Source organism: Streptopelia decaocto (genome assembly GCF_964273445.1).
Source record: "Streptopelia decaocto genome assembly, chromosome: 1".
NCBI classification, from domain to species: domain Eukaryota; kingdom Metazoa; phylum Chordata; class Aves; order Columbiformes; family Columbidae; genus Streptopelia; species Streptopelia decaocto.
In genome coordinates, this window is record NC_138663.1 from 32,762,467 (window position 1) to 32,778,285 (window position 15,819).

Consider the following 15,819-nt stretch of genomic DNA (forward strand, 5'->3'; position numbering starts at 1 on the left):
TGAATGCCTTGAATAAAGATCATGGTGTGGCTTTATGCCCTACACTTCGCAGTACATGGTATTGCCCAGATCTCTGCTTCTGCATTTATGACACTAATAGGGTAAAGCAAGAAGAAAGAATTTTCTGAAACATGGGATTGGTGGTTATATAAACAGCAAGTGCTTGCAACATAGCAGTCAATATGTTTTTGTTGCATATATACATTGATTTCTGTGCACAGTAGGGACCTGAAACATAATAGGAAATGAGGTGGTGTAGTCTGGAATTTTTTTCTGCTAAAGCCCTACTTCAGTTGTACAATTGTTCCTAAAGAGTTATTGATATTTATAAAGTGTCAAGGAATTTCCACTTAAAAGAAAATTATTCTTCTTTTTTGTTTGTTTCAGATTGATTAAAAAAAAAATCTATTCAGGAGTTATTTCTGCTGATATTGAAATATAAAGTGTAATTTCCAGAATAGACCTGAAATAATTGCAGTCCAGATTTCTCCTTAACTCACCTTTTGATATTTAAAGAAGTTTTTCACCACAAAGTGATTGTGGGCTAGACACTGGCTGTATGGAGCATTCTGTCCTAACTTGAATTGGAAAATGAAAGGAAGTGCTGACAGGGGAGACTTTTCTGAACTGTATATATTTTTAGTTATTTTTAGTTATTCATCTCTTGTTCCTGAGTTGTTATCCCTGCATGGATTGTGACTATGGCAGAAACTGCTATGATAATATTCAAAAAACCAAATCAAGATCTACTGGCTAAAAGAGAAGAAGATTTCTTCTTCCTCAGTGGGTGAAGAAATAAATTTGCATGGGTCAGTAAAGAGGGCAATAATTAATATAACACCCTTGGTTCTTTAACTGGTGGAAATTCGGATATAAGACAGTGCATGTGTGCAAATGCAGGGGATCAGGAGAGTAAGATCTTGTAACATTCTGGAAACATGTTACTGGTTGGAAATGTGCAAATGCACAAAATAATACTGAGGGCTATTGAAGAAGCAACAGAAGTGAACCATAATATTATTTATCATTCATATTAATCACTGAATTGTGACAGGAAGTTAGTGTTGTTTTTCAGGATTTACCTATTGTTAAAACAATACATGTTAGTAAGACAAGAACAATGTGTTTGCTCTGATTAAAATGAGAAAACAATTAAAGAGTAGATTGAAGGGGCCGTATTTTGTCTTTATGATTGCTGTTGTTTTGAAAATGCTAATATAAAAAAAAATAGCACGAGCCTGAATGTTTTCAGGGTAGTAACAAAACTGCATTAAGAATGTTTGAAAATCTAAGAAGCAGACAAAACTACTTTAAAATCTAGCAGCATATTTACAGCTGACTATTAATATTATCTTGAAAAATAACATCCTCCTTATGGATCAGTAAGCTCAAGTACAAATATTTGTTACATTTCTTTCCAAACATTTACACATTTAGTATATTCCAAAATGCAGCAGAGTGGATTAAAATAAATTAACAGTTATTTCTGAAGGATGTGTAATGAAGTTTTTGATATTTCTGTTCAACTGCCAAAACAATTTCATAATTAAAGAAGGCATTTCATATTATCATTGTGTAAGCCATGGAAGTGTTGGTGTATGATCCACAGAAGATATTTTTTTCCCTAACATCCACACGAAAAAGCATAAAAGCATTTTCCATATAGGTTACTTCTGTACATCAAGTGAACAGCTCTACAGTTATTAAATATCTCAAAGAAGATGAAGACAAAAATGATGGATAGAAGCTTTTAATGACTGAATACTAAATGTTTCCCTGGTTTGGTGTATGATTACTGTGATAGTACTTGAAGACTAAGATATGATAAAGAATTGATGTGTAGTTAGCGGGACACCTATATATAGCTCTTACCTAAAAGCACATAGCAACAAAGCAAAGGGAGTGTATGCACTCAGCCATATATTATACATTACCTCTCATTGGCTTCACACTGACTTCAGGAAACATAATTACTTTAACCTGATTTAGCCCCACTCGCTAGAAAAAAAAAAGGCGTACTTTTCAGAAACACACAAGCGGTGCTGAGTCTTTGCAAAAGATGTCAAGGGGTTCTTTTGATGTGGAACATTGTGCTGCATGAAACCAAGCAACGTGCACACGCCTGCTCTGGGAAACCGCCCTCAGACCTGCCCCGACACTCTGGCATCCCCATCAATTAAATTCCTCAGTTGCAGGACTGCTACTTGGGAACTATTTAAAGGCTGAGTTTCAAGTTAAACTAATTTAATTCTACTGATGAAGAAGGTTATGGTTTAAAATAAGATATTTCAAAAATCTAAAGTGATTAAAATAGAAAAAATTAACACTTAGTACTGGAGTCATGTACTTGGCAGTGGCAGATATATGTATTTTTCCAAATGCAGAGTTATTCAGGCTACTCCCTTTTCCAGCAATAGCACCATGATGTCTTGTCCTCCTGGCTGAGTAGTTGCGTATGAACAGCTTCTTTAGTGATATGAGATATTGTAGTCCTTTTGTCCATTAGACCTTTCACTGCTCATTCCTGTATAAAAATAATAAAAAAGATTTCAGAGTTCGCCATTAGGTTTGTATTTCCAGGCTTTTCCTGTGGATCTTGGCTTCTACATTCTGTTAAATGCTGGTGGGCTGTTCTTACCCTGTTTTGAAGATTTGCGAATAAGAAATGGAAATCCTCCACTGAGTGTTGGTCTCTACTTAATGAATGTTACAGCGTGGAATACATCACATCCTAGAGAGCTTGTTCAGAGTCCATTTCTCTTTCAAGATACAGTTTCTGCAGTTGCTTATGTGCAGAAGTGCTATTATGAATCTATCCAGTGTACTTTTATACTTCTAGGTTTCTAAAATGCAATTTGGCAGATGAAAACAGCTTGGCCAGCAGCTCATGCCCCATTTGTTTTCCAGGAATTATCAGTTTGCATTAGTTTGCTCTGAAGGTTACAGCATAGTTCCTACTAGTGAAGAATTTGGAAGATACTTTGAAAGTGTGACCAAAGTATTAGGTCACCTTTTTTTTATTGTTTTTGTTTTGTTTTGTTTTGTTTTGTTTTTTTTAAATAAAGTTTCACTTGCAGTTAGCTTATTAATTGAAAACATACTTAGCCTTACCTGAAACTCCCACTGCAAATATTGACTCTGCTGGGAAGGATCCTGTTGACATACAACACAGCATCGTTTGACATGACTGTCTAGGGCAGAGAGATCTAAAGTGTGTGCTGAGTATCCTGAGCAATACATTCAAAGAGCAACTACACAGAAGGAGTAAGCAATCCTTAAGGACTCTTATTGTTCCATTTAGCATATCTCAGGTGCCTTATGTATCCTACTGTTTTGTTGGGTTTTTTTGAAGTTTTTATAATTTTGCTTTCTGCAAAATTTGCTTTTGCTTTTTGTCTGTGTCAGTTACATGTTCTGAACTTTGAGTCCTGGGTTCTTTCTTCTATAAGATATGACATAGTTTTCCAAATTGTTGTAGTATATCATATCAAAATGAACCATTTCATTTTCTGCAACAAAATTGTGAATCACGACATTTTGCTACCCATTTAAGGATAGTAATATTCCTTTTTAAAAACATTATAATTATCTTCATATTTAATGTGAAGTGAGTGATAAGAATAGTTAATAAAATTTTTTGTTGTTTGGTTTTTGGTTTTTTTTTTTGGCAAAGTGAAATTTAAGATACCATAATATATTACAATGTATTGCAAGGCATACTCATTTTTTATGATGATATTTTGCTGTGGCACTTGTGTAACTTAAAAAAACAGAGAATATGTATTTTGCAGTTTGTGCACTTTAATAAACTGTAAACATTTCTCTCATGAGGCACTAAATAAAACGAGAGTACACAGTCATTATATGTAGGGGCCATTCCTTTCCAAATTGAAGCAGTGTAATTAATTGATTAAAGTATATCACATCTTTTAGTTCACGAAAAAAATACATTGCTTAATTACTTTGTAAGTGGCTTTCCCTGTTTTATCTTGATTCTGTAGGATGCATGCATCCATAGAATTACTAAGTGATCAATTGTTTTTTATTCCTGAGTATCCACAGTATTTTCAAATATAGTTGACTAAAAAAGAGAGAAAAGTTTTCTGGCCAGTAATAGCATTGTGAAATACAAAGAGAGGGGGAAAAATGCACACTTATGCATCTCTTTATGCTAAGTTGTGCAAATTAAATTAAAATTTATATTTTTTTCCTTTTTATAAAAACATCATTATCCTTCTAACAGCAGCAATGAGGTTTTGATGTTCCTATCTAAAACTTATTTGCACGATATGACAGTGTTGAGTGCATTTCTCCCATGAACTGTTTTCCACAGTGACTGTCCTTGACCAAACCAGGAAATGAATTTGATTTCTCTAATGCTAAAGGTAATTGGATTTCCCTTTATGGAATGCATCCTTTTAATGACTGTCTTTGCTTCAGCCAATTTAGCTGCAACCAACCTGACATTGATCTGGTGATACGACTTTAAATAAATGCCAAATCTGGGAGATGAAAGACCAACTGTCTGATATCAGAAAGAACGTTTCCTGCCTCATCTTGCCATTTTCCTCAGAAAATGTCTCCTTCTTGAATGTCGTTCTTATGAAACATGCTACTCTAATAATTGGTCACACAGCAGCAGATTGCATGCTTCTACCAAATGCAATAAGTATTTCCCAGAAAGTGTCTGGAGAAAATATTTTGAAAATGGAATAAAAACTCTCAATATATCTGTTCTTCTTTGCAAATATTCATTACTATGTAGAATCTTCCTAAGAGAAAAAGGTATTACTGAAGTAGTGGATTAAATCTTCACAGAGGCCTTGTTCAGCATTAAATATTTATCAAAATATTTATTAGATAATAGGGATCTTATAAAAAAGTATCATAGTATGCTGATCAGAAAAAAGATTTATCTATATAAAACAATTAGGGAAGATGGTATTTCAGGGTATAATCTGTTCTTTCTTCAGGCTAGACTTAATGGAATCATAAAATCCTAGATTGTGTTTTTCTATTTATTTAACGTATTCATTATTCTTTGTCCTGAGTCCCAAATGGAATTTGAACCAAAATTTAGAAGCTGAATGTAGTTTGTATGTAGTTTTAATTTAATCATGGGCCATGTGTTCTTTTTGATAAACACTGTCAATGTCATTGATCGAAAGTGATAGCTCACACTCTGGATGGTAAACTGGATTTTAAAAACTCTGTATATCAAAATAAATGTAGTGGGAAAAAAAAAATAGAATTATTGACTTCAGTTTGAAGTTACTTCTGGAATCTTATGAAGAGTTATTTTCAGAATAAACAAAACAGTTCATAATTTTCCACTGCGTACTAATACCAGTGACAGATAGTAAGAATTTGTTTTAGTTATCTGAATTTTTAAGCAGGTGCTCACCCCTGTTTCTTTTATCTGTTCAATTATTTCTTAATCTCTACATGTGGGTAGGTTTTTTACTCTTCTGGATGTTTTGCACAATGGAACTGATGAGTTTCCTGTAATATAACTTTCGGTGCTTCTTAGTACAGTTACTTGAAGTATACAGATATGAAAACACAGCACCCCAAAGATGCAAGCGCCTAAGGGTATTCACCTCCCTCATTTAGCTGAAAGTCATTTTTAATACTTTTTGTGTTCCACCCAGATGCAGTGCATGCATATGAGTCTCTGGACAGAGAAAGGAAATGGTCTCTTTAGATAGGAATTATGAAAATGAGAATAAATATTTCATACTTTTAAAATTTTGTGCAAGTTTTAAGGGATTTTCGTGTGTCTATACCCAAGTGTGCTTTTCTTACTGATACCAGGAAGTGAGAAGATATGATAAATGGCATATAGTGCTTAATTCAGAGTCTTGCACTCCCCAGCTACAGCTCTGATTTCAAGAGTGGAAATTCTGCTGATGCTGTTCTCAGGGAAGTGAATCCTGCCACCCAGGCTGGACTGGAAACCTTCAGAGTGATAGGGAACTGTAGCTTATGGACAGCATTTTTTGGTAACTTTTAGACCAGTTCCTCTTCTTATCTTTGGATCTCCACAGGATTCCTTGTTCATTAAGGAGCTGTGTGCACTTCTAGGGGCAGCATATGTAGGCCAATATACTTTATCTTGATTGCAAATAACACTAGAGATACTATTTTTCTACTGTCTAACTATTGAAATTATCAGAACTGAAGCAGGTATGTCATACATAAAATAAAGTGTTTGTAAAGTCCACGTTAGTCCTTTTTTTGTGACACCAGTTTAACTGTGTATTATTCCTTATTTCCTTGTAGGTCACAGATATGATGCTTCAGGACAAACCCTATCCAGACTGGGGAAAGTCTGCCAGAGCTTTTTGGAAGAAAGGAAACATTAGGATCATTTTATTCTGGTAGGAAAATAGTAAAATCAAATTATTGGAAATGAACCTTTTACAGAACATCCAAAAACATATCTTCTAATTGTCTACGACAGTAAGAAATATAAATGGAATATATGGCTGGAAAAAAGGAAACTTAGTCTAATGAAAAATTAAACATTACAAAAGTTGTACATGAGTGACCAATTTCTAATCAGAATAGTTGGTATAAAAATGTAATTTCAGAGCGGGTTTTACTGCTTTTTTAATATCTTTGATGCTTTTTATAACTGAGTTGCAAAATTTTTGCTATGTGTGATAATATTTAGGTGTCCCATTGTCAGTCCTTCTAATTACATTAACTTGATGTGTCCTTTTGTGACCTTGAAATTAATTGTAGCAATTTTTTGAATTAACACATCAATGGGATTTCAAATAGTGAGTCATCTTCAGATTATTAAGAAAAATATTTAAAAATCAATGGGAAAAATTGTGAGGCGTAAGCATTTATTTGATGCCAAATGTAGCCTCTTCCAGGTAAATTATAACTGTTAAAACAGAAAACAAATTGTAACAGGAAAAAATGGAACTACATTTGAAGCAGAAAACCTTGTGAAAACATCAGTAGATGTGCTGTTTTTTGAAGAGTACATTTAGAAGGAATTGTTACAGAGAAGTTGAAAGATTTATTTACATGGCTTCTGCTACAGAAAATTGAATGAAATATCTATACTTTTCAAGCAGTAAAAATAAGATATTGTATTCAATTGAGGCAATTAAAGGAAATTATAAGAGAAGTTTAAAGACTAAAAAGAAAGCAGAATCAGATGGCTGATTGGCTGCAAACAAGGTTTATAAGGAACTGAAGGGGCTGAGCTGATGCAAATTTTACTAGCATTTATTTGCCTATTGAAAAACTGAATGTTAAAATTTGGCTACTGTTTTTTCATGGTGGTGGTGGTTGTTTTTGTTCTTGTTGTTGTTTGTTTGCTTTTCCAACAAACTAGAATTATCATACTAGCCTGTAAGTCTGAGTTCAGTATTAGCTAAATGGATTGAATACATCATCAATAATAGAATCATGAGCAAAACTCTAGATTAAATTTTCCTAAAAGAAGCCACCATAGCTTTGCTGAAAGAAAACCTTCTCTGATCTGTTAGAACTCTTTGAACATGTCATCAAAATAATGGATGAGGAAGAAATGCTTGATCTAATTTATTTGGACTTTCAAAAGGCTTTTGACAAGGTTCTATACTGAAGGCAATTAAGAAAATAGTAAGCCCCATGGACTGTGCTGAACTTTTACGAATCAGTTCAGAAACGTGCAATGAAAGATATAATAAAATAATTATTCTCTGTTACATTGACAAGAAAGGAGAGTCCCATTATTTAATGTTAGAAGTAGTATTTGATGTTTGTATACATCATATATATTAGTGACATGACAGAATTTAAAGATGAAGTAAATAATTCAACAAATGCTAGTGTGAAAGAGGGATCTTAGAAAAGCTATTTGGAAAAAATAACATGACCAAACAGTTTGAGTTATGGAGGGTGTGGTGCTCAAACACCTCCATCATCATTGCAGGACATGTAGAGGAAGATTCTGTCTCATTGTGTTGGGATGGGCAAAAAGTAGCACAGATGAATAAAAAAATGCTCAGACAGGTACCAAGTGGGCTAGCAATGATTACAGTCACTTGGTTAATTCAGCAAAAAACCTCCGTCTAGAACATCATTGATTTTCTTTTTTACCATTGTCTGAAGAATACCCTTGTCTGAAAGAGTGGAAATGAGGTTAGTTAAGAGCCACGAGAAAACTTAATTAAACAAATATACTGGAAGAATGGAAAAAAGGGTTAAAAGCAAGGTGAGATTTTGTACATGCGAGACAGGGAGAACAATAAAACACTACTAAAAGTACTTAAATATTTTTATGAGAGAGGTTTTGACTTCTTGCAGTGTGAAATGTTATAAATTCATGTTTTCTTTCAAATAATATTCATATTAACAAATCCTACCAAAAGGTTAAAAGGAAGATAAAGTAAAAAATGATGGTTCTTTTAAAGCATGATTCTCATACTAAAGAATATGCTTAATGGGGATTTCAAAAACCTAAAGGGTGACATAACTGCTTTTATTTTTAGCTTTAAGCAGAGAAATAAAATGGCCCTGGGCAACAGCCGACATTCTGTAGAGACATTATTCAGATAGCACACCTTAGACATCACTAAAACTGGACATTTTTCACCCTTATAAGTAGGAAAAATAGAATGGCGAGTTGAAGTATTGATAATGTTTTAATGATAATGTGGGGTATTTGTATTTCATTTCTTGTTGCTTAAACAGTGTGATTTGAGCAGCCTCATACTTGAAATATCCTAAATGAAGCATCCTCAATAGTTTGTCCTGCACAGTCCATTTATTCAGGACATTTCCTAGTGGCACACCTGTTCAGCAGAGATAGTATAATACAGTGCACTCTATTTTAATAATTCCAAATATAGATATGTGATGCACAAAGTACTTAATGTAACAAAAAATTTAAATACACACTGGAGCTGCTTTTCTGTTAATGTCATTTTTCTTTTCAGGTTTACTTTGTAAAATTAGAAAATGTTTATGAAAGTACCAAAGACAGATGGATTGTCATTGGGATGAAGGCACCAACCACTTGTTTATTAACAGTTGATCATGTGACTGCTTTGTGTTTCTCATTTGGAAATATTTTCAGCTCTCCAATGCAACTAATTAGCGAAGGTTTTCATTTAGCTTATCAACTCCTGTTTTAAATCATTCTCTGAAAACATTGGTAGCAGCTGGTCGCTGGTTGCTCCTGAGGATTCTGGCTGCCTTTTGAATGTCTTCTCAACATAACTCTTCCACAAACAGCTCAGCTAGCTCAAAAATGTCTATTTGCTATTTGCCTTTGTCTAGCCCATCATTAAGGAGTTCATTGAAGTGCCTTCTACTTTTTTTTTACAGTGAGAAGCTCTCTTTTTTTTTTTTTTTTTTCTTTTTATAAAAAGGTCTCCATTTTGGTCATTTCCAGCTCTGCTCATGGCTAATTCCACCATCCAGAGGCACCTTTGTGTAATGCTGTTACCATCTATGTTATATTGCATGGTGATACAATGCAAATACAAACACACTTTCTTGCTTTCTTGCACGTTTAAAAAAGCATATCATCAACATGGCTTTTAGAAAGCACCCCAGTGGAATTACTGGGATGATGCAGACATGTTTGTGGGTTACAAAAGAAAGATACCCACAGAGAGTTAAATATCTGCACCACCTGGCAGTCAGATGAGGCTGCGGTAGAGAGACAAGTGTCTCCAGTGCTCTATGGTTACCACCACTACTGCAAAGTAACAAGCATGAATTGAAATAGGCTAATTTATATTTTTTTGATGTGTTGATAATTTGGCTATTTTAGGAGAGGCAATTTTTATATGATATGAGAGAACTGACATTTGAAAGAACCAACAAGAATACAAGGTTCTCCAATTAAGCCAAATAAAGATCTTGGACAAGACTGATGACAAGCTGATAGCAGTAGCTACGGATAAGTTAAATAAATAGGATGATATAGAACAGTAGTTATTTTTAATGTTGGATATTGGAGGAAGCAGAGAGAGATGTACAATATGAGAAGATTTCTTATTTTGCAAATAATTTTTATTCCCCTGAAACGTGAAATAAGTCCAATCTATGCAAAAGGTCTCTTTTTATAAGGATTTTTTGTAAGGAAACCACTTGTTAAGACAGAAGAAAGACAAGTAAATGCATTAAAAATGAACTACAAATGGAAGAGAATAATGTTAAGTGCATTCATGAAAAATTACTTTAAACCAATTTATTAAATAGTTATGGTGTGTCTGGTTTTGTTGTATTTATATTATTGTTCCAAGTGAACAAACCTGTGCAACATTGAGCTTTCGAGATGGTACACCAAGTTTTTCTGAGAGCATAAGGCTCTTACACATCTGCACAGGAGCGAGCTCTCACCAGAATTGCATGGAGGTGTTAAAGGCAGCAAATGCTAACGCCTCAGTATGAGCTCAGGTTATATATTTGTCACCCGTATTAACATACAGGTCTCTGCCACCGAGGCCTGTGGTTAACCTGTGCCTAGTTTGTGCCTGAAATCACCATCTCCTCGTTATAGTGTCTTCCACAGTGTCTCACCATGTCCTGTGAAGAATCACCGGGACATCTCTGAGTTGTGTGTGTGGTTTGGTTAATAGGCAAGACCTGAATACTCTCTCTTGACAAACTGTTCTGATATTAATTGTCCTCAAAACTTTCCTAATAGAGGATGGGGCGGATTATAGTGAGTAAGACATAAAAGTTCTTCATGTGAACTTCTAGCTATAGGGGAAAAAAGAACACCAACAAAAAGAAATGAGTTTACTGGAGGAAGAGAAGAGAGCTGCTAAGGTTTGTGTCACCAGGGAAGATAAAATTGAAATTCAAAGGTAGATTATCAAATGGTGGAATGTAGAGATAACAGTGGATTGTGCAGCTGAATATTGATTGCAGGCAGGGTGACAGAATAATATATACAAGCTGAAATGTTTGAATATGCAAGTAGCAGACTGGAATCCATTTCCATGGTGTCCCTGGGTAGACATTCATTGTACATGTACACAATAATCAGTCTTACAATCATAGAATCATTTAGGTTGGAAAAGACCTTTACGATCATCACGTCCAATCATTAATAATATGTCTTTGACATAGGACTCATGTCTGAAATAATACAAAGAACATGCCAACATAAAGAAGAAATAAAGTAATATGGAGAATTGTAAATTTGTGATTCCCTACATGTGCTGTGTTTGACTTTGCAAACTAAATAATCTTCTTTTAGTATGTGTTTCCATAAGCTCTATCTAACTTTCTTTAATAAAAAATAAAACCACACATGCTCAGAAATGTATGTTAGTAATCACAGTACTTTGATTCAGCAAGTTAGTAACAGAGGTTTAAAAGCTTTATTCAAATTGATTTTTCAGACTTGCTACAGAGTACTAATTCATGCACATATGTTGTGTTTATAGAGGATTGTGTTAAACTTGGGTTTGTGTAGGATTCTTAATTGGAAAATATTTTATACCCTGGAAGTAGAGGAAGGTTCTTTATGAGGTAAATAGCCATGTCTTCCAAACAGAAATAAAACTTAGCTTCTTTAAGAGATTTTATATTGTGCACATCTTTGAGTGTTCGGTTTCCTAAGTTATATTTCCTTGTTCTGTACTTTCATGGTCAAGATAAATGCATACTGAACAATTATGCTCTTTTCACATATGTGAATGTAGTTCATTCATTTCAAAAGACAACTTCTTAAAACATGAATTGTTTTCATTATAGCCTGCGCTGATAAAAGCTAATTAGACATTATAGCTTTGTCAACCTAAATTATATACTAACCCCCAAAAAACAAACCTTTCATTAAGTTTGACTAAATGTTTTTGCGATGCAGTCCCACAAATACAACTGCAGGAAACAAGAAAATAATTGTATCTATAATATGCATGCATATACATACACATACATTATTCTCTCCTTATTATGGAGGTTTTTATTCTTACATATTTAAATAACTTCTCTTGTGATAAGATGCTGACTACTGAATGGAAACCTGGAATAATCCAGAAGGTGAGGCAGATTTCCTGGTAAACAGTATAAATAGTATAAAAAAAACATAAAAATATTTGACAATATTATTGCTCTCAGTAAATCACAGAATCACAGAATGGTTGGGGTTGGAAGGGACCTCTGGATATCACCTAGTCCAACCCACCTGCTAAAGCAGGTTCACCTAGAGCAGATTGCACAGGAATATGTCCAGGTGGGTTTTGGATGTCTCCAGAGAAGGAGACTCCACAGCCTCTCTGGGCAGCCTGTTCCGGTGCTCTGGTACCCTCAAAGTGAAGATGGAACCTCTTATGCTTCAGTCTGTGCCCATTGCCCTTCATCTTATCATTGGGCACCGCAGAAAATAGTCTGGTCCCATCCTCTTGACATCCACCCTTGAGATATTTGTGAACATTGGTAAGATCCTCTCTCAGCCTTCTCTTCTCCAGGCTGAACAGACCTAGCTCTCTTAGTCTTTCCTCTTAAGATACTCCAGCCCCCTAATCATCTTTGTAGCCCTCCACTGGGCTTTCTCCAGTAATTCCTTGTCCTTCTTAAACTTGAGAACCCAGAACTGGATGCAGTACTCCAGATGCGGCCTCACCAAGGCAGAGTAGAGGGGGAGAAGAACTTCCCTTGACCTGCTGGTCACACTCTTCTTAATGCACCCCAAGATACTGTTGGCCTTCTGGGCCACAAGGGCACATTGTTGACTCATGGTCAACCTGTTGTCGACCAGAACTCCTAGGTCCTTCTCTGCAGTGCTGCTTTCCAGCAGGTCAACCCCCAACCTATACTGGTGCCTGGGGTTATTCCTCCACAGGTGCAGGACCCTACACTTGCCCTTGTTGAATTTCATCAGGTTCTTCTCTACCCAGTCCTCCAGCCTGTCCAGATCTTACTGAATGGCAGCACAGCCTGCTGGTATATCAGACCTTCCTCCCAGTATGGTACCATCAGCAAATTTATTTTATCCTTATGGTATAAACAAAGTGAATAACTTCAATTTGGATAAGAGAGACAATAAATAAATTCTGTACTATTTCCTTTTTGTCTCAATGCAAAATATTCACTAAGGTCCTCCATAGAGGATTTATAGTGGGTAATCTGACTACTAATCTGGGCAGACATTGTTAAATATATTCTGAGATGATAAGTCTGTCCATAAATACTAATTATTATATTTAGTCTGGTAGTCAAGATGTATGATTACCATTTGTCAAGAGATGACTAAAATGTTTTTTATAGTATTTATTTAACTTCTGTGCTTAATATTATTGGTAAACAATGCTGTAATATTGCAATTGCTTAACATGGAAAAATGTTGAAAATAAATCAGCATAATCGAGACTACTGGACTTTCATTAAAATGGTAGTTGTTTAATGTTTCTACCTATTTTTACTTTTCATTTAACCATTTGAGAATATTGTATATATATGAAAATATTGTATTATCTGAAATAATCACACAAAATTTATTGTTTTTTTGATCCTTTACAAACTCTCTGGTTCATCTCCTAAGGAATACTTTTCCATTTTGATAGCAAAGTGCTTTTACAGTGTCTAGTGTGGAAAGTAACTGGTCAAGACTCACCAGAATTGTTGAAGCTTGACAGCCATGAGTCAGACCCATTTTGGGGACCTCATACATCAAGACTACAGTGTCAGTAATTTAGGTTTCTCCTACCTATCCGCTCTCCCCATTGAATATTCTTTTCAGCTGGAAGCATTACTCAGTCCTCTTCTAAGACGCTCCTGCCTCCTCACTGATTTCCAGTACAAGCAACCACTCCGGTCCCTGGGGGAACACATCTGTCCTTTTCCTTCCTCCCTTTCTCCTTCCCTCCAACATAGCAGCAGCCCAATATTCTGCCAATGTGTGCATAAGCAGGAGAGAAAGGGCAAGGCAGACATGGAGCTCTGTGCCAGTCATGGGTTAGTTGGCTTCCAAGATAGCATTCACTACTCTAACATCATGGCCTGTCTCAACCTTTCCCTGGCTTTTCTAGGAAAATCCAAGGAGATAGGAGGACCCTGGGGAATGCAGTCAGTCCACAGGCCACCCATGTGGCCACATGTTATTCACAGACTAGTAATGCACTGCACGAGAGCTAGATGCTTTGCATGACTTTACTTATATATGAGCAGAGAGAACATATCCATATGTGAAGGGGTGTGCGTGAAAGTCTCCCATCTGTCTCACCTATCAAGAAAGAAAATTGTATCTTGTCTATGCCAGTCTAAATTTGGAAAGGCTGTATCATGTATTTTTTCCCACTCTATTTGTGATGGGAAGAATAGTGAGACAAATCATTCCTCACCTCACTTCTCTTCTCAGAAGGGAAAGCATTCAAGGGAGACAAAATCAAGTTTAGGGAACTCTGAGATCTCAAATTGAAAAAAAAATACTATAATTGTCGCTTTAGCATGAAGAGTAGGTGTGCTGTTTATCTTGTTCAAGTAATATACAGTGGTCTCATCCTGTTTATTTTTTTCTGATGGAGACTCCTACAGATCAAACGAAAGCTATATGTTGTTTCTTACTTGCATTTGAAAGAGTAAGAGAAGGGTTAACAGAGGGGGAGAGTGAGTGTAGCGTGGCAGCTTTCCTCTGGTGTGAAGTATGACACGTGCACATAGACACGTGCAACCACACACTTGAGACAGCAATAGAGTGGAAGAAGGGAGATCCTCACACCACTGCACAAGCACCACTCCTCCATTAAGTTCTAGTCTGGAAGCATTTAATATCATGGGGTGTAAAAAAAAAAATAAATAATTAATAGAGCAATCTGGCTGTAAGAGTTACGCTGAAGAGAGAAAAGGATCATCCATTAGCTATAGTGAGGTTTTGAATTGGACCCATACGCTTGAGTTTCACCCTTGATTTGGCTTTAAATTCTTTGAAGTGCTGTAGTACATATGTATTTTACAGCACATTTTTTCAGTTCCTGAGCCTGTTTAAGCTTTTTGAGTTATATTTGGTATCTACTTGCAATTCAATAGCTGATAGCCTGTTAGAAAAAAAGGCTGTTTTTATTCCTACATAATTGCTAGAACCCTAAGTATAGCCCTCATAATTGGATGGATATGGCAACCCATCCTCACCTCTTTTAAAAGTACTTTTTCTTCTATCCTTGTTAGTGAGCAAGAGGTATATCATGAACAATTACTAAAAATATCTTAGCCAATATGTGGCTTTAACAAAACTTCTTAAAGTGCAGTGTCTGCAATGTTTCAGTAATGATGGTACTTCCAAGTGAAAATACTTTTGCAAAATCACATCCTATGCCAGAAACTGAAGAGCTCTAATTCTTAGATTAAAATTTTCCTTAGCAGGTTTCAGAAGTTCTTTCTTTGAAACAGGCAGCTGCAATCCTCGGTTCAGGCACAGGGCCAGTGTAGAAGGGATGTTGCAGCAAGGCCTCTTTTAGCACCTTCTCTCCACTTTCCACAGAATTTTCGCTGAGCTGGGGACACCTCTGCCTCCACTCAGGCCCTGTGAAAGGTTTTCCAGGAGGAAAGCAGAATCACTGATGTGGTTGCTTGTTCTGTCAGTGCCCTCTTTCTGCTTAAGTGCCCTCCCTTCCTTCCTCTTCCACAGTATAAATCCATTTGTTATTAGCAAAAACGTCTTTATATATCATTAGCATTTACAGGTAGCCTGGGCCTCATTCTAGGTCTGGTAGGATGAGTATAGCTGTCAGATAATATGCATTATGTGATCATGTAGACAGAAAAAAATGCTGGAAGTTAAACTATAAAAATATAAAATCAGATAATTGTGACAGCCACCCCACAGAAGTTCCAAGTGTGACAAGTAGATCAGCA

General features: G+C 35.7%; 1 protein-coding gene across 2 annotated transcripts in view; it reads left to right on the forward strand.

Moving 5' to 3' along the window:
* Positions 1-15,819, forward strand: part of TMEM117 (transmembrane protein 117) — a 242,914-nt gene that overhangs the window by 125,421 nt on the left and 101,674 nt on the right. For both annotated transcript variants that reach the window (XM_082043448.1, XM_082043447.1), the window contains exon 5: positions 6,283-6,380. In XM_082043448.1, the coding sequence (XP_081899574.1) occupies positions 6,283-6,380 (98 nt within the window). The remainder of the gene's footprint in view (positions 1-6,282; positions 6,381-15,819) is intronic.